Source organism: Pempheris klunzingeri, chromosome 8 (genome assembly GCF_042242105.1).
Source record: "Pempheris klunzingeri isolate RE-2024b chromosome 8, fPemKlu1.hap1, whole genome shotgun sequence".
NCBI lineage: Eukaryota > Metazoa > Chordata > Actinopteri > Acropomatiformes > Pempheridae > Pempheris > Pempheris klunzingeri.
In genome coordinates this window covers 2,233,374-2,258,166 of record NC_092019.1, presented here as the reverse complement: position 1 = coordinate 2,258,166, position 24,793 = coordinate 2,233,374, and the positions used below count along the sequence as shown (strand labels likewise).

Below are 24,793 nucleotides of genomic sequence, written 5' to 3'. Positions count from 1 at the left end.
ACTTTTGGGCTTTTTGTGCTTCACAAACACCATTTTTAGATGTCATATATTTTGTTTTAATACCATTTACAGCGTCATTACATGTCTGCCAGTCCTGAACTGACCCCGCCCGCCGCTGCCTGATTGGCTGCGAGTGGTCTTCAGCTGCCGACCACAAGGAATGTGGGACAGGAGTGTCATAGCTGGCACACTTTTATCACGGGGTCAAAGGTCACTGCTGGTTCTGCTGTAATTGTGCTTTGTGTCTTCACGTGTTTTCACAAGATTTCTGCAGTCACTGGGAAACCCTGGAAAGGCTTTTAATTTGAAATTTTGCTTCATTCTGAAATCTATTTTAGAAAAAAGAGCTGCAGATCATTGGATGATCGCTGTTGATGCAGTGAGGTGGTCTTGTTGGAGACTGAAGGTTTGAACTATTCTCCATTTTACAGCATTTCACTTTACAGGTGTGTTAGAATAAACACAAGCTTACATATCAGGGCTGCAGCTATTAACTTAATTTATTAATTTATGAATCTACATGACATCATTGAATGTCTTGTTTTGTCCAAACCGCCCAAATGTCCTGTTTTAAAGTAACATTAAGACAATTTGTCACATTTGAGGAGCCTGAACCATCAGATGTTCTAATTTTTGCTTTGAAAATTACCGACCAATCACGATTAATTAATGCTTTCTGTTTTTTCCAATTAGTTGAATCAGTCTATTTCCAAATGTGTTGTGGATTTTTCATTAAAAAAAAAAAGATGAAATGTGTCGAGTGTAAAAATTGGGCCGAGCAGCAGAAGCTGACCTGTTGAATCCGTTATGAGCTGCAGATGAAGAAAAAAGAAAATATTTGCACCCTCTTATGATGAATTGTCATGTTGCGTTTTGTAATGAAGGCTGTGTTTGGTGGTGGTGGGATCTGTTTAATGAAACTGGGTCGAACTTTGGGTTGTGGGCCAAGGAACTCTGGGATAAAGCATTTGTCTGTTATGAACTGCCGCTCTGAAGGTAAACAACTTGGCACATCCATGAGTTTAAATTAATTGCAATGCAAATGATAACAAACGGATTAAAATCGTTTCAGACATTTCTAGTAGTTTTTCTGTTGTAAACATGTCTCTTTCTCTCTGTCTTGATGTTTCTCTGCTGGTGTTGGATTGTGGCTCAGGTATTTCTCACCCTGTTGAGACGCAGAGACAAGAAGAGCTAAAAAAAAAAAGAAAAGGACGGAGAGGATCCCGTCAGTGCCTGGGAACCTGAGGGATCCTGGAGAGGAGACAGAGAGAGGACAGGGGGAACCATCGGGGTAATCATGCTGTGAGGAGAGCTGCTCAGGGAAAGCTAAATCAGGTCATTTTTCTGTCCTCATCTGTATCCTGAAAGCGTCCTGTGCAGGATCTGGTCTCGTCTGAAGGGACTCTGCAGCACCATGGGAGCCTCCAGCGACAAGGTAAGAGGGCTCTGATCTGGGTTTGGCCAGCGGCCCTGCAGCTTTGACTCCCGTTTTGGCCCCCTGATTAAAAAACCAGGGGAGGAATTCTAGTTGATTTGGATCAAGTAGAAACTATTTTCTGTAATTTCCAGGAAATGGAGAAAAAGTTATCAGTTGTGGACTGTTAATGTTTGGAGAAACTGGACGGAGGTTACAGCTTTGGGGCAGTGACACCTTGTAGATTAAAAATGGTTCAGTTTTAGCTTTAAATGGAACAAACAGTAGGTCTGCTTTTGATTTGGCACTTGGCAGGTACTGAAAGTAAATGGTTTATCGTCATTGGCCAAAATTTGAATCTTAATTTCCTCATTAAAATGTCTGCAGGTGTAGCCGGTGTAGCAGTGGAGTGTTATGGACTCATTAAACTAATTCTTAATAATGTTCTTCACACTTCCCAAACCCTCTTGACTTGTCCGGAAAAGGCCTGTTTTATATAAACCAAATTTTATATAACTGTCACAGTGAGCAGCAGAGAGAATCTTGCTAAAAACCCTCCAATGTTATGTGTTAAATGTCTTAATATTTGGTCTTGAAATCGTTTTACAAAGTGTTCTATACAAATAACCTTCTGCTACCTGCGTACACCCTCATGCTTTCTTCAGTACAACAGAGGGCACTGGAGATGAAAAAGCAGATTTTTATATAAATAAAACATGAAACACTTCTCTTGAAAGATGCATTGTAATGAGGGTCCTGCTCTGACAGGAAACTTGTATTGATTTGTGTGGGAAAAAAAAGGATTTATTCACCGTGAAATGTGCAGAATGTGTCCAGACCAAGTGGACTCACCTGAGGCATTTTTTAAATTTGATATTTAGGTAGGAAACATATAATCCTGCTGAAAATACTTTAACATTAAACCCTAAAAGAATCAAATGGCACTCAGTGTAAACACTGGTAGGAATCTTACATTACCATGAGGACATGTTAGATGTGAAAGAGTCTCACCTCACTGCCCCAGAGGTCCTGCAGATCAGCATCACTGCTTCAGCCTGGACACAACGTGCTCCACCTACTGCAAAATCTGGATTAATGCCCAAACTAAGCTGCAGTGGGTGTTAATGTATCACACTGTACAGTTTTTTTTAGGATACTACTTCTAACTTGACGAAGAAATGTGGCAAAAATGTTTATGTTCAGCTGCAGGATAGTGAGAACATTTCAAGCATTTTCACTTTAAATCAGAAAGCCCCTTAAAGTTCTTCTAAAAAGAAACAAGAGAGAGAAAGAAGTGTCAGCTCTGGTCTTTTTATGGTGTGTGTTTGACAATAAGAAAAACGTTTCCATCCTCTGCTTCTCCACTTTTAACGTGAAGGATCATTTAAGTGAAGCGAGAGTTGAGAGTTTAACTGTTGGAGTTCAGGCTCACGCTGAAGCTTCAGGAATGTCAGAAGAGTCTGAGAAGAACTGGGTGTTTTTTTCGTCTTGACAAAGACTCCTCTGAGTCTGTGTGATTCTCACCTGAACACCAGCAGAGCCTCATCTGAGCAGCTCAAAGCTCCGGCACTGTTGCCCCTCTGATCAGTGGAGGTACACCAGAGATAGTGAAAGCTTTCTGTAGCTAAAGTGTGAGGACCTGCAGCGATCAGTCGATTAATGGAAAAGTCAATTTGCAACTAGTTTTATGATTAACTAAAATGTTTGTCCTCTTTTCAAACAAAACATTTGATTGTCTCAGATTCTAAAAGGTGAAAATATGCCATTTGTCTCGGTTTTTCATTCTAATAAATTGATCTTAATCAATTAATGTTTTGTGGAATTGAGGATTTATCAATTATAATGAAATATAAAGCTACTAGTAACCAAAGCGGTTTGATAGACAACAGATTAAACATCCAAACAGAAGAAAGGGGAGTAGCTTTTTTTTTGTTTATTATTTGTATTCTTAGCTCAGGTTCTAGCTTTTACTTTGAAATGTCAGAATAAAGCAAAAACGCCAATTGTAAGACAAATTTTAATTAAGTAATTTTAGTAAATAACCCAACATGAAATGTCAAAGCTGGTTTCTGATGTAAAACAGGACAGTTTTGCTTTCCTTTTCCTTGATGAAGGTCTGAGATTCTTTGGTTCCTCCCCAGTAATCAGTTCTTGTTCCAGTACATGTGTCAATATTTGTTTGTTACCATCTTCAGGTCTCACTTTAGTAAGCTGTGCTCACAGGAAATGATTATTTAATCATTTAATCAATTATTGGAGCAGGACGCAGAGAATCAGAGATTTTCTGCTTCAGATTTTTCAACAAACCAATACTTTTTGTGACATAAGTGATTTTCTTCTTTGGGTTTCATGCGTGTCCTGATTGGATTTGGTTCGCACCCATTTCTAATCGGCTGTCTTCTAGCCACTGAATTAATTATCGATTGAAACACAGACGGTAAACAAGTGTAAAATAATGATTACAAAGACGAGTAGTCGACAGAAATGCTAAAGAATCTCAGATGTTACATTTAGAGGTCGTGGAAAAGTCTCTCAAACCCAGTAGCCCTGTTTCTGGAGGGTCAGACTCATGTGGTCTAACACACATCATACCAGCTGGTGGATGGTGTTCACTGAGTGCTGCTGTGTGTTTTTGTTCCCCTGCAGGCGTCTCTCCTCTCTGGGCTGCTTGTGTTCGTGCTGTGTGTCGTCTCCTCCGTCTGCCAGGACGAATACTCTGGATACCACTCAGGTCGGAGCTGCCGCACCCTGCTGTGGTGGAACAGCAGATTTATTTATCATTAACAGCGTATGAAGTGACTGTTTATTCAAAATCAGTGTTTCTGTTTTATTTTTCTGTTTTAGTGTTTATAGGAAATAAATAATCTAGGAAATATGAACAATAATGCCCGGTATCCATCACAATCCTCAACTTTTCTTCTTTTTTTTTGGTTTTTGGGAATGTTTTAGATTTCAACATGATAAAGGATCTATAATGAAGGTTTTGGGCCTAATGTATGTTTCTCTTTTTGGAAATTATGTTTGAAGATGTGGGATTTTGTTATTTGTTTTATTCATTTCAGGAGAGGAATGACTGATCAAGACACACCATTATTATGTGTTGCATTATTTCTCCAAAGCTGCAGGTTAGATTAGATCACAGTTCCAGATGTAATATTGTCCTTAAGGTGAGGGCTCGTCCGGGATTTGAACCCGGGACCTCTCGCACCCGAAGCGAGAATCATACCCCTAGACCAACGAGCCGCTCACATGAGGGGAGTCGCACAATGAGGCGTGACATTCTGTGTTTGATGTGTCGGTCCAGGTGAGGAACACACCTATGAAGGCTCCATGGTCGACCACTATGGGAACGTGGCCTCTCCTCAACCAGGTGAGCACAGTGACCCCCCTCTGCTTCTTCTTACCTGAGTAACAGTAACAGGTCTCCAAACTGAAAACGCAGACTAATGTGTCCCGTCGTCCGCTCTGTGCCATCAGAGTACCCACCCGAGCCGACTCTCAGCTACGGCGAGGACCAGAGGCCCGAGGAGGAGGACTACGACCCCTACGACCCCTACGGCCCCGCCCCCACCCAGGTCACCATGATCACAGAGGACGCCTTCCCCTACGCCACCACCGCCGAGTCCCACTACGCCAAGGAGGACAAAGAGACCATGCAGGTATGACCGCAGAGGGCTGAAGCCCCCGGAGAAAACCACAAGATCCTTTTAGTGGCTGTTCTGGAGCTTTCAGCTGCTGTTTCCAAGGTCAACAATTTACTGGTTTTAATATCCTCATGGGGATGATAATAATTAACTTTCTATCTGTCAATCACTGTGAAGCCTCAATGTGAAGAATTTTAACATCTTTGAGTTTATGATGATGGCAAATGTCCAAAAAGTTTATTGAAGTCTTAACACAAAAAAAGAGAAAGAGCTGTTATCTCTTATCATTTAGTAGAAATAAAGTGTGTGCACATGATATTGTTGTACACAAATACGTTTCTAGTTTTAGATACAATATATAATATAATGTGTATATATATATATACAATAATAACCGACACTTTAGACTTATTATTTTGATTTTCATTTAATTACTAACCTTTCTGTAATTGTGTATATTGCTCTAATATTTGTTTTTGTATTCTGGCAAAATAATTTCCTTATCTTATTCTGACAATAACTGGACAATATCACAGACATACATGTGCTCACACATATCTACTGCATATAAAACTCACCAAGATGCATATAGAAGCATGATTATGCATACAGAGTCATAGTACTTACAGTTACATTTTTGGCATTGTGTATATTTTGGATGTCTCTTTATTGATATTTTGATTCTTGTACCTTTTCAATTAATATTTCTTATTTTCCACTTAACAACAATATCCCTTAAAATAAATAACGTTCTTTCTTATCTCTTGTTCAAACTCTCAGTACTTTTAACAGGCGCGATGAGGCAGGTTTGAGGATGAATTTATGCTGCAAAATAAACGTCATTGTGGCAAAAATGATCTTAATGGGTAACAAATGTAAAATTTGATCACGAGGAATGAAACACACCTTTTGTTGTATTTTCCTGTTGTCGTCTTTCCACTGTCACTAAAAATCCTGCTATTATCTGTTTAACACCTCTTGATATATGTTACATAAGGGTCTCTTATTTTCCTGAATTTAAGGAATCAAATTTCCCTGAATATGATTAGACGACAGAAGAAACTCATTAAAACTTTATTTTTATGAACTACATTTAAAGAGCAGTAACAGTATCAAAGTAACAAGATCAGCACGATTAAAGACGAGTCAGTTATAAAAATCACATTATTCCTTTTTCTTTGTTATTTTTATGTCAAAAATACTTTTTTCAGCTCCGGTCGGTTGATGTGTTTCAGGTCCCGTACGAGTATCCTCCAGCAGGACCAGACACCGACTCCTCGGAGGAGTCCGGCGGTGACGCTGGTCTCGGTCAGGAGGGGCCGACGGAGTGCGACTGTGAACCCGGAGAGCCCGGGTTCGCCGGCTTTGCGGGACCAAAGGTGGCGACTTATTTCATCATCACTTTACTCTCTGCACGCTCTGACGCACTCTGGCACCGAAAGCATCATTGGCCAGCTGGAGGCGCTTTTATTCTCTAAATCAAACATCCAAACTTTGAAAGGCTTCATATCATGCCTGAATGTTCTTTTACATTTACCTTGAAATTATCTAATTGCAGCTTTCATGTTAAAATATCACTAATAATAATCTAAACTAGATTTAGTACATAGAAAGTGAATTGAACTGTAAATAAACTTAAGACTATTTCTTATTACAAAAACAAATAGGGGGTTGGTGTCAGTCAAATGATCTAGAGCCTGATCGAGATCCTTTCCTTTATTAATACAAACAAACTAATGTTCTATGAGGTAAAATTACTGTTTTTGTCAATGGAGTCTGGTGTGCTGTTTGCAGCTGTTTATCTCTGCAGGGATCTAAAAGTCTGTTGCCCCAAAGGATTACATTGCATTGCATGGCGATCTACTGGATCAATCCAAACACTTTACACATTTTACACCTCTGTTGAACAGAGTCGCATCTCTATTCAGACAATGAACACACAGAGCTAAAATAGCCCCAGGTTTGGAGATTTTATTTAGCTGATTCATTAAGATGATTTGTAAGGCTTGTTTGTTTAATGCTGTTAAATTTCCTGCCCTGCTTGGAGTCAGCAGGGTCGTATATTTGTCTTGATTTCCATTCTATCTGTCATCAATTCTTTTTATCTTCCCATCAGGGCTCCAGAGGTCTGCAGGGTAAAACCGGTGAGCCAGGCCCTCAAGGCAGGGAGGTGAGACTGCTTGATTATTAATGATGAGAAAACCTCAACAACAGAGGAATCAAGTTACAGCTGCTGCAGAGCTCACTGGGTGTTTTCTCTGTCATTTTGCTTTTTCAGGGTTATAAAGGAACCAAAGGGGTTCGGGGAAGAGGAGGAGACGCCGGACCAGTGGTGAGTAAACCATGTTACAGCAACATCAACACTACCACATATGGTGGCTTGTATTGGTGACTTACCTGCCCTGACACTGTAGTGACAACAGTGTTATAGGAAGCACAAATTGGAAGTAGAAATAAAAGTGGAAGGTGAAACTGAAACTGTAGAGACACTTAAGAGGGACGTTAGAGCCAAACAAGGAAACGAAAGTAAAAGTAAAGACACAGACAGATAAACTCTCTTTGTACTGAGGTCTGAGGTTAAACAATAAGATTTAAAAACATTTAAACCATAATGTGAAATGAAAATACATGTGTGGTTCATGCATTTTGTCTTTTTATACAGATTTGTATTAAATACTTGGAATAATATCAAATAGCTGTAACTTAAGAATGTCAATATCAAGATTAAATCTAAACTGAAGAAACTAAAAGAGTTTTTGATTGTTGAACTGAGTGTGAACAACAATGTAGTTCTAAAAAATAAGTGATTCATATGTTTGGCTCCTGTTTGTTTATTTATGGTTATAAGATAAGATAAGATAAGATATTCCTTTATTAGTCCCACGATGGGGAAATTTATAGCAGTGGGTAACAAAAATAGAGCGTTCAGCACAATACAAACAATAAAAACAAACTAGTGGACAGTGATATAAACAGGAGGACACGTGAAAATATGTACAGACAAGACAGTTTTTGACCTTTGACCTCTCGCTCATCAGGGCGACCCTGGACCTGAAGGAGATGAGGGAGGTTCTGGTTTCTCTGGAGCCATGGTGAGTTCGAAACCAGTCCCACAGTGATCAGAAAACGACACTGTAGAGAGTCACACAAACCTCAAAGTTTTGCAATTTGATTAAAATGGGACATGAAAACAAGACAATAGTTAAAGATGTTCTAAGTAAATTAGTTAATTATATTATTATTATATATTATTATTATTTAACAAATTAATTTATTAATTTTGTCGTAAACAGGGAGAAACTGGACTTCCAGGAGACCCAGGCGAGGGCGGAGAGCTGGGTCTGAAGGTAAACAGACATACGCACACACACAGGATTATTATAACTACTCAGTAGTCATTTTTGGTAATATGGTTAACATGTTTATACATGTTAATCTTTTAGCTTTATTTTATAAACAACTGAAAAACAAAGTGAAAAAACTATTGCTGGCAGACTGTAAAAAATATCTTTGTCCTTTATTATATGATTATCACGGCCAGAAACAGGTTTTCAAACACAAGTTTTCACTATTTCGATGCATAACGGTCACAATAAACACAGTCAGAGGAAAAAAAAAACAAGTACAGTAAAAGTCAAAAATATAAACTGCACCAAATAATGCAATAGAAATGATGTAAAATCTGTTTTGTGCAAAGTATTGACGAAGGAATGTGCAAATGTCCTCAGTAAAAAAAGAATATGTGCAAAGATACTAATGCAAAACTTAATATTGTAGTTGTGGTGTGAGGTTTTGCTCTCGTTGGGTCTTTTGCTGGAGGAAAGCTTTTATGTTACCTTGTTGTTATTCCTCTTTCATCCCTCGACCAGTTTACCAGCTGACATCTCTTCCTCTCGACAGGGTGACATCGGCATGGAGGGACCCCGCGGGGGAGTCGGAGGTCGCGGAGAGACTGTAAGGAAATACAACGTCCACCTCCCCGTGGTGGAAACACACAACTTTTTGTAAACTGCACTGGAAAACCACACGTGAAGCTTTTAAACACAATACTGGTGCTGCAAGGTTCACAGGATTTAAGACACATAAAGTAACGTGAGAGAGGCTCCTGATTGCTGGGAAGTATCCTGTTACTGTTTGACTGTTTCCATGGCTGGAAATCACCCAGAGTTTTGGCTCCTCCACCTGCCACCGAGCATCCGTCACTGTGGCTCCAGGTGGACAGGTGGAGCAGATGGCGGTGAATTTGGGGGTTTACCAGCAGCAACAGCGACATGACATCAGTTCCATTTTCCAGCTCTGTTTCACTTTAAGCTGTGAAGTCAGCTTCACACAGAGTTTATTGTTTTTCTTTATCGTCAATTATTTGCTTCTTTTCAGGGAAATCGTGGTGACCGTGGGCCCCCAGGAACAAGGGGAGGTAAAGGTATCAAGGTGAAGTAGCATGTTAAACACATTATCGCACGCATTATCATCACATGTTCTCCATATAAAACCATTGTTTGTTTGCATTTGTAATATAAAGTAAATGCAAATCAGCAAAAACAATCAGATTTAATGACCTAATATGTTAGTGTACACTTTAAAAATCTAATTTCATCTCTTGTCTGTCAGTGGGGTTTGATTTTTCATCCAATAGAAAGACTTTTGAAGAATATATTGATAAAACAGCTTGTGTTTTCAGTTCACGCTTAATTTTATGTCGCTTTCCAGTTTTTTTTTCCCTCCTTATCATTTGTTTTGAACCCTCCCTTGTGTCCGGTTGTGTTTTCTGTTCAGGGCTCTGGTGGCGACGAGGGCAAACAGGGTACTCAGGGACGAGACGGACAGAAGGTACGGAAACAAAACGCACTGAAAGGATCTCCCCGGCTCTAAGTAGATCTTTGTGTGTGCACTTCTATCTGCTGGCCAGCAGAGGTTGATAGAGTTCACAGCCGCCTCGTCGTCTCTTTAACCGTCCCGTCCTGTCCTCTCCTCTCCTCACAGGGGCAGACCGGCGCTCCCGGGTTTCCAGGTGACGTCGGCGAGAGAGGATACACCGTAAGAAGCGTCCTCAGTCACCCTCTGAGCTTCAGTCTGAATCTCATCTTTGGTTTGGGTTCCTGCTCGGGATCGGCCGCCATAAGACTTTCCTATGCAGAGCCATAAAACATCTATTAATTTAATTGAATTAATCTATTATGTCTGTTATTACTGTCTAAAAGACTGCACACACACACACACACACACACACACACACAGGTGATCCCTTTTAGATCAATTTGCAGTAAGAAATCTTTTGGCATCTAATGTTATATTGTTGTGATATTATATGCAGATTATTTTAAGACAGAAAAGATGTTTTTGCATGAGCAGAAGTTATTCTCTGCACCAGTGACATTATTGTAAATCAAAGAATAGTTCATTTGTTTGATGTAAATCCACATAAGTGCACAGCAATAACTCTCACTCACGTTTTTTCATTTGCTCTCTCAGCATCTTTCAGCCAGTCAGAGAATTGGAATAGGTCTGATTGGTTTCCAGTTTGTTAGCAGGACTATCGATCCGTGGCAAAATAGTTAAGACTATTCTGAGCACAGAATAGATTTGTGTTTGCTCAAGTTAAATGTATATTTTAGTCACAATAGTTTGATCAGAAAATATTATATTATAAATATTATATTATATCTCTGCGGTTGCAGAAATCTGGACTCAAAATGTGTCACCACGTGTATGATGCATTCAGAGCAAATACAAACTTCCCATTCTGTTTCCATTTTGACAGCAGGAGAAGTGAGTAGTAGTAGTGATCATGTGACCGTCAAGTGTCGTTGAGTTTCGTTTCCAACTACGTAGCAAAAGATGACATCACTCACACTGACGACTCTAAAACTGTGAAATCAGCCTTTAATAACTAGTTTTACTCAGGCAGATTTAAGTGACTCCTGGATTAAATGTTCCAGTCATTAATACGAGCATTAACAGTATTTCCCTCTTTGTCCCGCTCAGGGTTATCCTGGACAGCCGGGAGGCGCGGGACCCGGTGGACCAAAGGTACAACCACACGTTTCAACGTTATTGTTTATCATTGAGCGTCACCGACACTGAGGGTTGGTGTGAGTGACATACCTGCACTGTGTGACTGTGTGTGAGAGCGGGAGGACGCTGGGGGATGATGATGAGCTCATCAGTCTCTTTTTCAGTGCAGGGTTTTAGTTTCCGAATGACGACCCTCATTCTTTAACAGTTAATCGCAGTGAGGGAAATCTGAAACTTCACTGGAGGCAGCAAAGATCGAGTCATTTCACTACCAGCTAATCCTAATGTGCACATTCACGCTCCCCAGAGGATCAGCTCTGTCCATCTTGGACACTTTATGGCCTTTCCTCTGCATCACCCTCAGAACAAATTGTACAATTTTAGCTCCACTATTAATGTATTTTCCAACCAGGCATCATGAGATGATAAACAGGACAGGACATAAGAAAAACGTCTCTCTTTCTTGTATTTTATTGTATAATTTGACCTCCAAAAGTTACTAGAATACAAGAGGAGTGGATAAATGTGCACACAGATATCCAACCTGTGACGCTTCACAGGAAGTGTTCACATCCTTTACATCAGTGAAAGATAAAGATGAACTTTATTGATCCCACAGTGGGGAAAGTTTGTTGTTATTGCAGCTCAAAGGACAGACATTAAGCGAACAGTTAAAGAAACATGAAATATACAGAAAAAACTTATAAACACAAAAAACACAGTAATGCACAGTAATACAATGAATTATAAAGAAACAACAACAGGGTGGGATGGAAACATGTGGATTATTTGCACAGTTGTCCATGGAAAGTACCAATAAATACCACACTGTGAAAATACTCCACTACAAGTAAAAATACTGCATTCAAAAACCTACTTAAAGTACTTAACTACTTATTAATTAACATGTTACTCACTGATGTTGCAGTTTAATGTTTCCTTTTATATCTGATGTTTCTTGATTAATATTCCTACTGCTTTAATGTGGATGTTACATTTTACTGTTTGGGTAGTTTAACCCACAGCAATGCATCATGGTCTATAAGATCATCGTATGCTTGTAGTGTCGCTGTCCTGTATGAACCACGAAACTTTTCTTGAGCTCAAAAAAACAGACACAGAGCTTCAATCTCTGGGAAATGAGGTCCAAGAACACACCTGCATTACTGCTTGTAACCAGAGATGTTTCTTTAGGTTCGATAGGTTTGCTTAAAGGGCTCACAGGCTAGAAAACTTAGAAAACACTGTTGAATAAACATCGTAGCCTCCAGGTGGTGTTCGGGTTTGTATAGAAATAGTCAAATTCAAACCAAAAAAGTGGCACATTATTACTACAAACCTTCAAAAATCTCCCTTAGCTGCTAGAAAGTGTGCAGTGTTATATTAACGTGACGTGTGACAGTCTGCAGGCCAGACGGTGTGTGTGTGTGTCTGTGACTCAGACTGAACTCGTGTGTTGAGCTGACAGTACAGACATGGGTCTTGAAATAACTTGTATTTCAAAGCACGTGTGTTCACATGCTGCTGGGAAAGTCTGGATGTTAGTAAGTGGTGGATTTCTTGTGCTTGTAAGACGACAGAAAAGTTCAACATACTTCAAAATATCTGCTTTCTTTCTCCTTCCTGGAGTCGGTTAGCCTAGCTTAGCATAAAGACTGGAAGCGGAGGGAAACGGTTAGCCTGGCCCTGCGTCAGCACCTCTAAAGCTCATTAATTAACACCTTCCTTCATGAGCAGACGTGTTAAAAAAAACAACAGTTCATCCATCTGCAGCGTACTACCTTAAATAGCTTTTGGTCAAGTCACTCACTGAAAGAAAGCGAATCATCCAAAATCCCTAAATCCTGATTTATTCCTTGAAACATGTTTCTGACTGAATCATTTACAGAAGCTCTTTTTTAAAAAATATTTTGTCCTCATGATGAAGGAACAAGGAATTTGTTTTGACAGTTTATGATAAGATCACTTATTTATAAGACAACTAAGTGAGAAAATACCAACCAGCTGGTTCCTACATTTAATCTGACTCATCTGGTGACACATCTGGTCTCCAAACACAGACTAAACTCCTCCATGGGGAAGACTGGACTTTTTTTCTCTCATCCCTGGACGCTGTTGGGTTTTTTCTGACATTTTGAAATGAGTTTTCTAGCAGGTTTGAATGACTCTCATGTCTTATCTCACAGAAGTGCCCCCAAAAACTTTCACTTTAAGTAAGAAAATACCAAAATTGCTGTAAAGGGTTTTTGTACTTGCACTTTTTCTTTCCTGAGATGTAATCAGAGTAAAACAGAAAGCGGAAGTGAATCAGTACCAAAACTATGATCACTATCCTTAGTCACATATTAATCACGCTGTCTGGACAGCACCAGTCACGCACAAGCTGGATGTTTACAGTTTCTGAGATTTCCCATTTTGCCTGTTTTCTCTGCTAAATGAAACCAGAACTGCAGCCACAGTGAAGTGTATGTTGTTCAAAGATAAATAAAGCATTGTAAACAAAAAAGATGTTTACATGTTTTGTATCATTAATCATGCACAGGCCACCTGCTTAGCTCTAAAATCAACAGATCAGACACACACCCTCCTCTTGCTTTCATATTACTGAGGGATCCAGTATTAGCAGGATGAGTGATCACAGAGAGCAGAACCTGTTGTAATGTTCATACGAGCACCCGCCCGTTGTTTTGAGACAAACCAAAACACTTTGACAATGAAGAAAGTCAAGTCGAATGAAGGTGCTTTGGTCTGATTAGTGAATAAAAGATGAACCTCGATGCTTTCTCGCTGATGTATTTGCACAAAACCAAAACACAGGATGACTCTGTGACGTAACTGAGTTTTGATTCAGGCCATCCTTAAAGACAGTGTTTCCTTTTCTGTCTCTCAGGGCACTCAGGGACTTGGCGGCCTGCCGGGCAGTGACGGTGACCCCGGAGAAGATGTGAGTTCATTTAGATTAAGTCAAAGAAGTCCACACAGAATTCCCGTCGTCTTTACGTCTCCTGTTGCTACGAACGTCTCAGTTTCTGCTGTTTGTCTCGTCAGGGTCCTATCGGAGTCCCCGGTTTGATGGGAGAGCCTGGACTGATTGGCACCAAGGTAACGAACATAACGACATAGACAGATATGAAGACAGGAGCAGCTCCTGTGTTCTGCCAAGTAAAATCCCTGTTTTAGTGAATGTAGTCTGGTGTGTGTGCTGTTTGTGGTTAAACCAAAAGGATCTTCCAGGTCTCTCTCTGTAGGGATCCTTTCCATGATGCTGTCACACACTTAGAATAACACTCTGAGCCAACACTTTTTGTACTAACTAGTCATTTCAATCCCTAAATATGTAAAAAAAGTTATATGTAGTTAAGTTTTATGTGCCATCTAGCAAAGTCTGCACAGCCGCAGCTTCATTAAGTATTTTTTTTTACCCCTATTTCAATTTGAATATGACATATTTTAATGATAGCCCCAACACAAAGACAAGAAGCATATGAAGCTCTCTGATTGGGTGGTCCTCACTCATTGCACTGATGATTCAGCAAGGAGAATTTCACGGGACTCATCCACTATTGTGTTAAGAAGAGAAAAGGCCTTGTCCTCTCTTTGTATATACAATATATGACAAAATGAATCATGAGGCTGGGAACTACAGCATCCCACACGTCTGCGGAAACGCTGGCGCTCAGTGTTTTCTGTTCTGATGTGAGTTAAAGCATGCCACCAATCCTGCACAATCGTTTCAGTTTGACTATTAAACACAATAAAATCACAGTAAAACAGAAGTAAAAAGTAATTTGATGAATAAATCACAACAATGGCTGAATTCCATTTAGTGTCAGGGTGCTGGTATTGTGTGTGGCGGCTCCATCGTTAATGTTTTTGGTAAATAAAGTCAAAATGTTTGCTGTGAGACGAACCGACCGGCCTGTTGTGCCTCTGCAGGGCAGTAAAGGGGATCGTGGTGTGAGAGGACGTCGAGGCAGAGTGGGCGCTGTGGTGAGTGGATTAATAAAACCGTCTTCTAACTCTACTGTCACAGGTCTTTGGTTCCTGAGCCAGTCGAAGTGTCCTTTTGTAAGAGTCAAAGAGAAAGATGGAGAGTTAGAGGTCCTATAAACTGTAACAAGGAGGAGATTCAACAGGATTGATCACAATAACACCCCTTGACGTCTCTTTCAGCTTCCTTGTGTGAGTTATTCTGGATAAAAGCTCGAATAATTATCAGCCAGACTTCAGTATCACTGTCGTCGTCCCTTTGTGTCTTTCCAATAATCCTCTGAACAAAATCTGGTGAACTCGGAGTCTGGCTCAGGTCTGTATCAGCCCCCCTTCGCAGATGTGATACGTGATCAAACAATACGATAAATCTGAGGGGTCACAAGACGATTGATTAAAAAATAAAACAAGCAAAATGTGCTTTTCATTCTCCTTTTAAACGGAAACAATATGAGGAGCATCAAACATATTATAGTCCCGGCTTTGCATAAGCCCAGAATGTCAGGTATGAATGCTCTCTGACACACTAGACTCATTAAAGGGGCAGTCCGCAGGTTTTAGATGTAAAAGTCCTTCTCATGAGGAATAATACCCGGCCAGTCGTGTCCTTAGTGGCTTTAACTTGGCTTTGAAGATAAGCCTGGCCTGGGGAATACATTCAGTTCAGACATTTCTGGAGTTTGACACACAAAAAGTCCAGATATATATTTCATCATACCCTTCTAATCTGTCTCGGTCAAGTCCAAAACTTTATGCAATGTGTGTGTGTGTGTTTCACAAAATTTCTGGTGTTCCCTTTTAAGTTGCAAGTCTGCAAATTCAGCAAACTCCTGACATTTGGAGTACGTCAATGCTTCTTCCTGACCTGAAAACAAAGGGAAGTGAAAACCAGCACAATAAATGAAGTGTGAAGATCCGTCGTCCTTCTCTTGAGAAGAAGAAGGAGTTTCCTATAAATTCAGGAAGAACAGAGAAAGAGAGAAACATAGATTTATTGTTTCATCCAAGAGCCTCGTGGTGACAGAAAGACTTATTTAAACTCTGATAAGCAAAAGTTTTGACATTGTTTTTTTATCTCTTTAATATCAGTATTAGTTTATAAACACATTGAGGTGGTTTATGGAGTTCAGAGTCAGTTTAAGTGTCACTGAAAAATAAAAACAGCACATTTATCATTATTATTATTATTATTAGTAATACCTGACCATCTTATCATAAGAAAACTAAAACTGATACTGAAACTAAAAAAACTGAACTACAACTAAATATTCTACTAAAAGTCTGAACTGAAACAAATAAAATCTAACTGAAACTAAACTGAACTGAAAATTAAAAGTAAAAATAACATAAAAAGTAAGAATAAAATGTTAATGTAAAACTACTATAAATCTGGTCTGTGCCTGTCCGGAGGCCAGTAACACGGCAGGATGCGTGATTTGGTTACAGATCTGGATTATAAAATATATCTGGTAACTAGAGTTTGTCCTGTTGTCATGTTGAGTCGTCATTTCTCACCTGTGCCCAGGTGCCGTCCGTGTCCCCCTTCATTTCCTTTCATTTCAGTTTCTATACAAACTGTACAAACTGACTCAAATTGTCAAATTGTTGTTAATAACTATTAATCATAAAACCTCCTGGCCATTCAAATAAATGAGATGAATATCAGGCAGCGTTTAGTTGATATTATCTGAGACTCAAAGACTGAATGGTCAAATTTATTGATGAAATACACAAATAAGTGAATAAAACAGAAGATAGAAAAGTAAAAAAAGACATTTCTGAAAGTGAAATGTGAAAGTTAATCCCCTCAGCGGTCTGATTTTACTCACAAAATGCAAATGAAAGCTGTGACTCATTTTCTGTTTCATTCATTATCAACCAATCTATTAATCAGACTTATTTTGTCATGCGCTTTTTATACAGAGGAAATGTAACATGAAGTACTTCACACAATAAAACAATATTGTGCAAACATGCACTGATTGCAGTAAATGTAGACAAACAGTAGATAAATAGAAGCAAAATAAAAGTGTATAGAAAAATCAGAGCATAAGATAATAAAATACTAAAAGAGAGGAGATGCACTGAGGTGAGTAAAACCACAAATATAAAAAAAAAATTATTGAAATATATTTAAATAAATATATAAGAATGGAAAGTAGAGAATTAGGAGGAAAATAAAGGATATATCAAGAATTAAAATGGACCAAAATTAATAAATAAATGATAAAAATGGCACAGATCAGCTAATCACACATCAGCAACCAAAATCCTGACGAGAGGAAACCCAGCAGTGGAAATAAAATGTGAAATAAAATAACCTCAGGGAATCACATCACATAATTAAGTCCTATCAAATATCTTGAGAATTTCCCCAGAGTTCAGTTCTCAGGTTGTCAGCGTGTTGTTTTGACATCATTAACGTGAGAGACAAAACCTCAGTGACATTAAGAAGAGGAACAAGAAGGGGAATGTCCTTCGAAAGAAAAAAACAAATCAAAAACAAAGACCAGACTGTCAGTTCAGATTACAACAAAGAGAGTATAGGGAGAGAGCTCCACTGTCTCCAGCCGCCACATCCGGCACATCCGCCGAAGAGTTGATGAGTTAAAGAGGAAACATCTATAAACAAGCCTCCCTATTGTTTCCTAAGTCAAATCAAAAGCACAAGAATCAATAACTTTGGAAAACAACTATAAGAATATAACAATAACGAGTCAAAACAAAAAAATATATATATAATAACACTGAATTATTACACCACGTTTTACTGTTCTTAGTAAAAGACAGAGCAGGAAAAAATGATGAAGGCAAATAAAAACAATGAAGTAAAAAAAATTAATAATAATCCTTTATTGATCCCCATGGGGAAGCCTGGGAATATTCAGTGGGGTTCATTGTTTTATTCTCATTTAGCTGTTCGAAACATATTTATGAAAAAATTATATGGGGCCTAATATGGAAACTTGCGGTACTCCAGAGAGATGAGCGCTGAAGGGGAGAGAAGAAAGACGTTTATTTTAATTTCAAACGTCAAAAGTGCGATTTTCTCATTTCTCTCAACTATTTTAGGGGCCAAACTCGAACCTGCCGCTCTCAAAGGTTCGTACACTGAATTTACATAGTGATTTGTGACTCAGGTTTACTTAACTGAGTTATAGTCATCGTTCCAGGACGTCATCTCTCAAGTGAAAACTTTCAGTACAGTAAGTTACGGTGTCTCTAGTTTAGTGCTGACAAACCAAAACCAGCTAGAAAAAGTCCAGACTGTCATCAAGCTAGAAACAAAGCTGTTGTTTCTACGTTAACTTTATCTCTCCTGCCTTAAAAATATCGTGTAACAGAAGATATTTATTGTGTATTGAGTATTTTTGTGTCTGTTTGTTTAACAGGGAGCTGGAGGAGAGCGAGGAGATGCTGGAGTACCAGGAAAACCAGGATCGAAGGGCCTGCAGGGTCAGACTGTGGGTACACAGTCACTGCACTACAGACCGCAATACAAATATACATACTGCAATTCATGTATATGAATATAGAAACATTTTTCTTCACATTTATTTTTGTATTTTGTTATATCCCTTGTTTTTGCACTAATTCTTTTACTGACACTTTACTCCTGCACCTTTTTCTGTCTCTTCTGTTCCTGTAATAAGTAAATTTCTCCAGTGTGGGATAAATAAAGTCTATTTTATCTCATCTTATCTCAAATTAAGTAGTGTGAATTAGAAAATGCAGCGTAAAATAAAATAATTAATAAATAATAAATAAATATTTCACTTAACTTAATGTAGAGAAACTTTTCTTAGTTTTGACGTCTCGCTGCAGTTCTGACTTTTTTCCGAGTCTTTAAATTTCTAATCTGTTTGCCTCACATTTCCAGATCTACCATTAGGCTGTCGTGTGTTTAGTTATTGATTGGTTGTGTTTGTTGTTCTTCCAGGGGGCCAAAGGCGAGACGGGACCTGATGGCGAGAAGGTGAGAGTTTGATCACACGTCAGAGTGCAAGAAAAGTCGAGCAGAATAAGTTTTAAAGCTGAAACGATGAGCGGTGAGACGCTCAGCTCTTGTTGCTTTGCTGTGTATTTAAGTTCAGGGGCCAATATTGTTCTTTGTACTCCACTCCATTTTCTTTTTTTACTAACTTTCTGTGGGTGCCGCTCTTTATTCTAAATCTATTTCTTGTGTTTCCTCCAAACAAACCTTAAACGTACGCCACATCGCTTCCTGTGCAGCACGACGAGCCGCCACACAGCGACTGAATCATGTTCATGTTAAAGATTAGAAGCTGAGACTGAAACTGTTTAAACTTTTAATTCTTTAAAAAGACATTTCTAATTCTAAATTCAAAAACTTAATAGGATTTTCTCATACTTCTGTGATTAAACTTCTGAGAAACAGCCGTCTTCTTTGTCCCTGATGTTAATAATGATTCAATATTTTCTCTCACTGCACTGATCTTTATTTCTCTGAAGTAATCAGTCCTTGAGATTACTGGAAGATCCCTAAAAAAAAAAGAAGTTCATTAGCTTATAAATGATTTTCTCTGTCCTCAGTCGTCTCACTTCTATCAAAACAGAAACAAACCAGCTCTACATACAAACCTGCTTTTCTTTTCTTTTGCTCTGCGTTTCTGCTAAAGGCAGGGCGAGGACCAACAGCTCAACGTTCAGAATATCCAAAAGGGAAGATGATTAATGTCTGATGAGACAAAAGAGCCGCAACACTTCCCTCTGTTTCTGTTTACATCTTCTTTCCCTCAACTTTCCTGTTTTACAGGCTAGTTGTTTACTATAACACGTGACCCAGCTGTTGTTTATGTGAATCTCCTGACATTAATTACAACTTCCTGTTTAATGGCATGATGTCATCGGGTTATTTCCCTGCAGGGTGCAGCGGGGAAGAAGGGAATTAAAGGTGCCAAAGGACAAAAGGTAATTTTACCTGTTTGCAGTCTGATGATGAAACCGCTCCCCGTTTCACTTCCTCATTTCAAACCTACTGAGATTCACCGTCTGACTGGTTTCTCATTCCTTCTTATCATCTTTCAGGCCCTCAAGGGTGACGGTGGAGACAAAGGACAGGTGGTTATTACTCATTTATTTCATTTATTCACCCTGGCGTCATGTAGAAACTCCATTTATCGCCCGGTTTGACAAAATAATCTGTAATCTTTGTAGTTTAAAGATGTGAAGTGTTGAAAGGTGTGGATTAAAGGTGAAACTCTGCACCTTAAGAAGACAAATTTAGTTATTATGTTTAAGGTTTAGTTTTGTTGTATTTCACCTGCTTGAAAGAAGAATTACAAACCCACAGGCGTAACAGCCTCCACTCATCTAGGAACACTTTCAGGGGCAGTAGTGAGCTCCATCACTGATGTTGGGTCAACGTGTGAGATGGGTTTCGGGTCAGGATGCAAGTTCTTCCAACGCAAACTGAAGGAAACGGTTCTTACTGGAGCTGCCTTTGTGCACTGCGAAAGAGCAAACACAAAATGTTGCCACGAAGAACGCTGTCGTCTAAAATATCATCATGTGCTGCAGCTTTCAGAGTCACTCCGATGATTCTTAGGGGCCCAAATCAGGAAAGAAACAGCCTCAAAACAAAGTATCTGCAAAATATCTGCATACTTTTAATTGATCACATTTTTTATTCTTGAAGGATTCTAAGAAAAACAAGTTTCAGAAGTTTTGCACATTCAACCGGTTTCAAAACTAATCAATCTAAATCACAGTAAAATCTGGTTGAACTCTTCTTCATAAAATTATTTCTTGTCACTGACAGCGCGGACCGAAAGGTGCGGTCGGTCGTAATGGCGGCCCCGGCCCCGTGGGACCGCCCGGCATCCCGGGTACCAGAGGAGAGCGCGGTCCAATCGGTGACCTGGGCGTTAAAGGGCGAGCGGGACCCAAAGGAGTTCAAGGTTCCACAGTAAGCAACAGTCTGGTTCTGTGTTCAGCCCATCGTCTGTTTTCTCAGCTCGTCATCGGTGCGTTCACTTTGCTTTTTTTATTAAAAGGTTTTGGTTCCTCAACTTTCACCAGAAAGAAACGAACGTGTCCTTGACTTTGATGTCCTGCTTAATCTGACGCCTCTTGTCTGTATTAATTTAAAAAAAAAAAAGTCAAAGTATTTATAATCTTATTTCTTTTTATCCGTGAAGCGTTCACAAACACTATAAATGCAGTTATTCATTAAAAGCACATTTTCTTTTCTGTTCTTTGGTGGAAGGACTTCAGACATTTCTCCGGTAGTATTTACAGTTTCAGACCAAGCAGACTCATCGGATTTTTCCAAAGTGAGGATAATCTGAGCGGTCTGTGTCCTGCAGGGTCCCGGTCTGACCGACGAGCAGGTCCTGCAGCTCTGCAAAAGTGTGGTCACGGCCCAGATCTCCCAGTACGCCGCCTCCATCCGGGCCAAGTGCTCCCAGGGCTGCCCCATCAACAACCGCACGCTCATCGGGCCCCCGGGATCCCAGGGACCAGCAGGCTCACCGGGCAAAGCAGTAGGTCCCACTACGACCTCACAGCTGTGACGGTGGAGGGTTTTTAGTTCATTTCTCCAGACCTCCGGGGCAAAGGTGGCAGTAATAGTCAGCATTAGGCAATAAAGGTCATCATCCTCAGCTTTTAATCCAGATCTGTAACACAGAGATGCTCTTACTATGACTCTAGCAGAGTTTAAAGCAAAAAAAAGATCTGTCTGCTTTAAAAAATAGAAACTGAGGAGAAAAGCTAAGAAGAATTTAAGAAAAAAAAACATACATTTACTGCTGTTTATTACGTTTTACTGGTAGCAAACATGTCGGTTCAAGGTTCAGCTTTATTCTCATTTTGTAATACAGGATTGTACACATGCAAAATATATCAGTGTCATTCGGAAGGTGTAAAAATACATTATACAGTAAAATTCTGCACTTTAATTTACTTTAATCTCAGATCTGTAGCTTTCTGAGCCCATGATACACATGATAATAACCAATAACTGCTTTAAAAAACATCTTTATGTGCTGGTTTCCTCTTCAGGTTCACAGGTTTGTTTTCATTGAGCAGCAGAACCACACGGCGCAGAATCCTGTCACATAAACTGCTCTGTGATTCCCTGCTCGGCCCGAATTAGGGATTAATCTGGCGTTTCTGTCTCCACCCATCAGGGTAAAGCAGGAAAAGCCGGAGCAAAAGGAACCCGAGGTGTTCAGGGTGACCGAGGTCTGGAGGGGCAGGAGGGGCCAGAGGGTGACAGAGGTGAGATCAGATTATTACACTTTTCATAAATACCAGTGAACCTCCATGTGGATTATAGATCAGATTATATTGTTATTATCTTGTGAAATTATAACCCAAGGTGGACAGTGTGCGTCATTCATGTGCTCAAATTACAGAAGTATAAAGTTTGTCTCCTAAAACAAACAATTAACTCTCTTGAATTCTCTTAAATCAGGGTTTTTTGTTTCGTTTTCAATCCTTTGAATTAACAGCCTTCATTTCGTTTGTCTCCGCGACAGATGGTGGAACTCGTAAAATGCAGCTGAACAACAGACCGGAGAGGAGCTAGTCGCTCATTTCAGGGCCAAAACTATTCCCACAAGCAAACAAATCAAATAATTCAAAGGGATAAAAACACATAAATCAGCAAATTGAGGATTATTTCTCATTTATGGGCACAAATTATGGATGGATCTATAATCTGAACTGAACACTGACGGCCTGTTCAGTCCAGTCAGGATTATTTGCCTGGTTTCTCACTGAGTAGGTGCAGCAGCGTTCTTCCCATCAGGCATCTGGTGATTGGCTCGTACTACAGCAAAAAAAAAAAAGGGGGACTTTTCTGGGTTTTGGAAAAGTTTTAAAAAGTTCAAACCTCCCCTTGGCTTAAAAATATACAACCGAAAGGGTAATAACTGGCCGTGTTATAAGCTAAAAGTGTTTCGTGCTTTTCCCAGAAGCTCTTTGTGTTTTTCCCAACAGGTCAAAAGGGACCTAAAGGCCGTGCAGGTGATCCAGGTAAAGGCCTGTCGGGACCTGACGGACCACAAGGCCTCAGAGGTGCGACACTGTTCATGTCAATATGTTCATCTTATAGCTGCGGCTGCATCAATTATGATTTAAGTTCTGCTGGTTCTTTAAAAATCTGAACAGGAGGGACTTTGAAATATTTATTTAATCCCACTTTATGGTTACTGTTTGTGTTTGTGTGTGTTCTCTGAGAATAATATGCAAGTAAAGTAATAATAATTATGACATAAAACTCCTAAAAATAAAAATCCTGCAGTATTAGTGATTTACAGTAGAAAGAGGAAGTCAAATTTCATTTTTTATCATGATTTTCCCTTCAAAGTAAAATTTTATGACGATAATTAATCACTTTATCGTCAGTAAATTGTCCAGAATCACATATTGGACTTTCAGAAATGGAAATATTAAACAAAACATAATAATTACATAACTTTTCTAATTAGACTATAAAATGAACATGTAAAATTAGAAATAAGGTGGTTCTTATCTTTCTGGGTTGTTTTTTTCCAACACTTTGTACGACAGGCTTCTACATTTCATAATTTCCTCCCCTGCAGGTTTGCCAGGTCACCCGGCAGAACCCAAAAACGGCATGGAGGGGCCCCAAGGTCCCCGCGGCTTCCCCGGTCCAGTCGGTCAGACCGGCATGCTCGGGATCGCGGGCGTGCCGGGATTTTGTGAAGCGCGGGACTGCAGCATTCATGCGCCGGTGATGCGCAAGGAGCAAGGTCTGGTGAAAAGACCTGGCAGCTCAAAAATCTGAACGTGAGCGACGAGGAGCGCTGTGAGATCATAGATGGTCTGAGATCCACCTGGTGGCCACTGCCAGGCTCATCTCATTGAATCTCAGCAGACGTTGTTAGAACTGAGTTCAAATGGGACAAAACATGTTATATTTATGACAGTAGTTTGTTTAAAAGTTGGGAATGATTCAATCTTTCATCGCCTGTTGTTGAAAATGTCAGTGGACCGAGTGTAGAACCGTGGGGCGCTCCACTGGTGGGCAGGTTGCGTGAAACCGGAAAAGACTTTAATATCTGAGCCGGACAAGGAACCTTTAGAGGTTTTATACTTAATAAGGATCCAAACACTTACAATTTAGAGCAGAAACATCTGATGTGTTGTAATTTGACAAAACAGTAAATGATGATCCTCCCGTCGGTTTAGTTTTTGTTCAAGTCACCATTAAATATGATTAAAAAAATAAATAAAAAGTGCTGCATGTAAATATGTTGTAAAGTATCTCAAATACATGTACTGTGCTCTGAAATATGTTTCAGATAAACTGATATTTTTTACTCTGAGTCTTCAGTTTGTCAGTCACCGCGTTTTTTCATCTTAAAAGGTAATTTCCCAGAAAAGGCGTTCGTAGAAATAACTTCTGAATCTTTATCAGGTGATCACACTACAGCAGTGTTGACTGTTTGTAGGTTACCTTATCAGTCAGACTTATCAATACTGTTGAAAATATAACTATAGATGTTTAAATATAATAATAAGTGTTCGCTGAATTTAGACCAGAGGGCCCTTTTCTGTCTCTATTGATCTGTGCTCTCGTCAAAGCCTCCGTCAAAAACGGCAATTTCACCTCAAAGAACCTCGATCGGTTAGTTTATTCCTTTTTTAATATTTGCCACTGGACCAGTTCCAAAACTTTTTCTTCCTTCCAGTCATCTGAATGTGTAAAACCAGAGTGCAGGTTTAAAAACAA

At 39.5% G+C, this 24,793-nt stretch overlaps 1 protein-coding gene and 1 non-coding gene across 2 annotated transcripts; one reads left to right on the top strand and one right to left on the bottom strand.

Moving 5' to 3' along the window:
- The first annotated feature begins 108 nt into the window (after window positions 1–108).
- LOC139205571 (collagen alpha-2(IX) chain) lies at window positions 109–24,386 on the top strand. Its single transcript, XM_070835829.1, has 28 exons — window positions 109–210; window positions 339–406; window positions 1,157–1,438; window positions 4,064–4,148; window positions 4,722–4,787; window positions 4,895–5,076; window positions 6,297–6,440; window positions 7,178–7,231; window positions 7,340–7,393; window positions 8,100–8,153; window positions 8,355–8,408; window positions 8,962–9,015; window positions 9,439–9,492; window positions 9,838–9,891; window positions 10,045–10,098; window positions 11,047–11,091; window positions 13,967–14,020; window positions 14,125–14,178; window positions 15,013–15,066; window positions 18,459–18,530; window positions 19,007–19,042; window positions 19,954–19,998; window positions 20,116–20,148; window positions 20,849–20,995; window positions 21,396–21,572; window positions 22,221–22,311; window positions 23,035–23,112; window positions 23,640–24,386. The coding sequence occupies exons 3-28, from the start codon at window positions 1,418–1,420 to the stop codon at window positions 23,843–23,845; spliced, it is 2,022 nt and encodes a 673-aa protein (XP_070691930.1). The 5' UTR covers window positions 109–210; window positions 339–406; window positions 1,157–1,417; the 3' UTR covers window positions 23,846–24,386.
- trnap-cgg (transfer RNA proline (anticodon CGG)) lies at window positions 4,589–4,660 on the bottom strand. The gene has a single exon. It is a non-coding gene; the product is annotated as a tRNA-Pro (tRNA).
- Window positions 24,387–24,793: the final 407 nt, after the last annotated feature.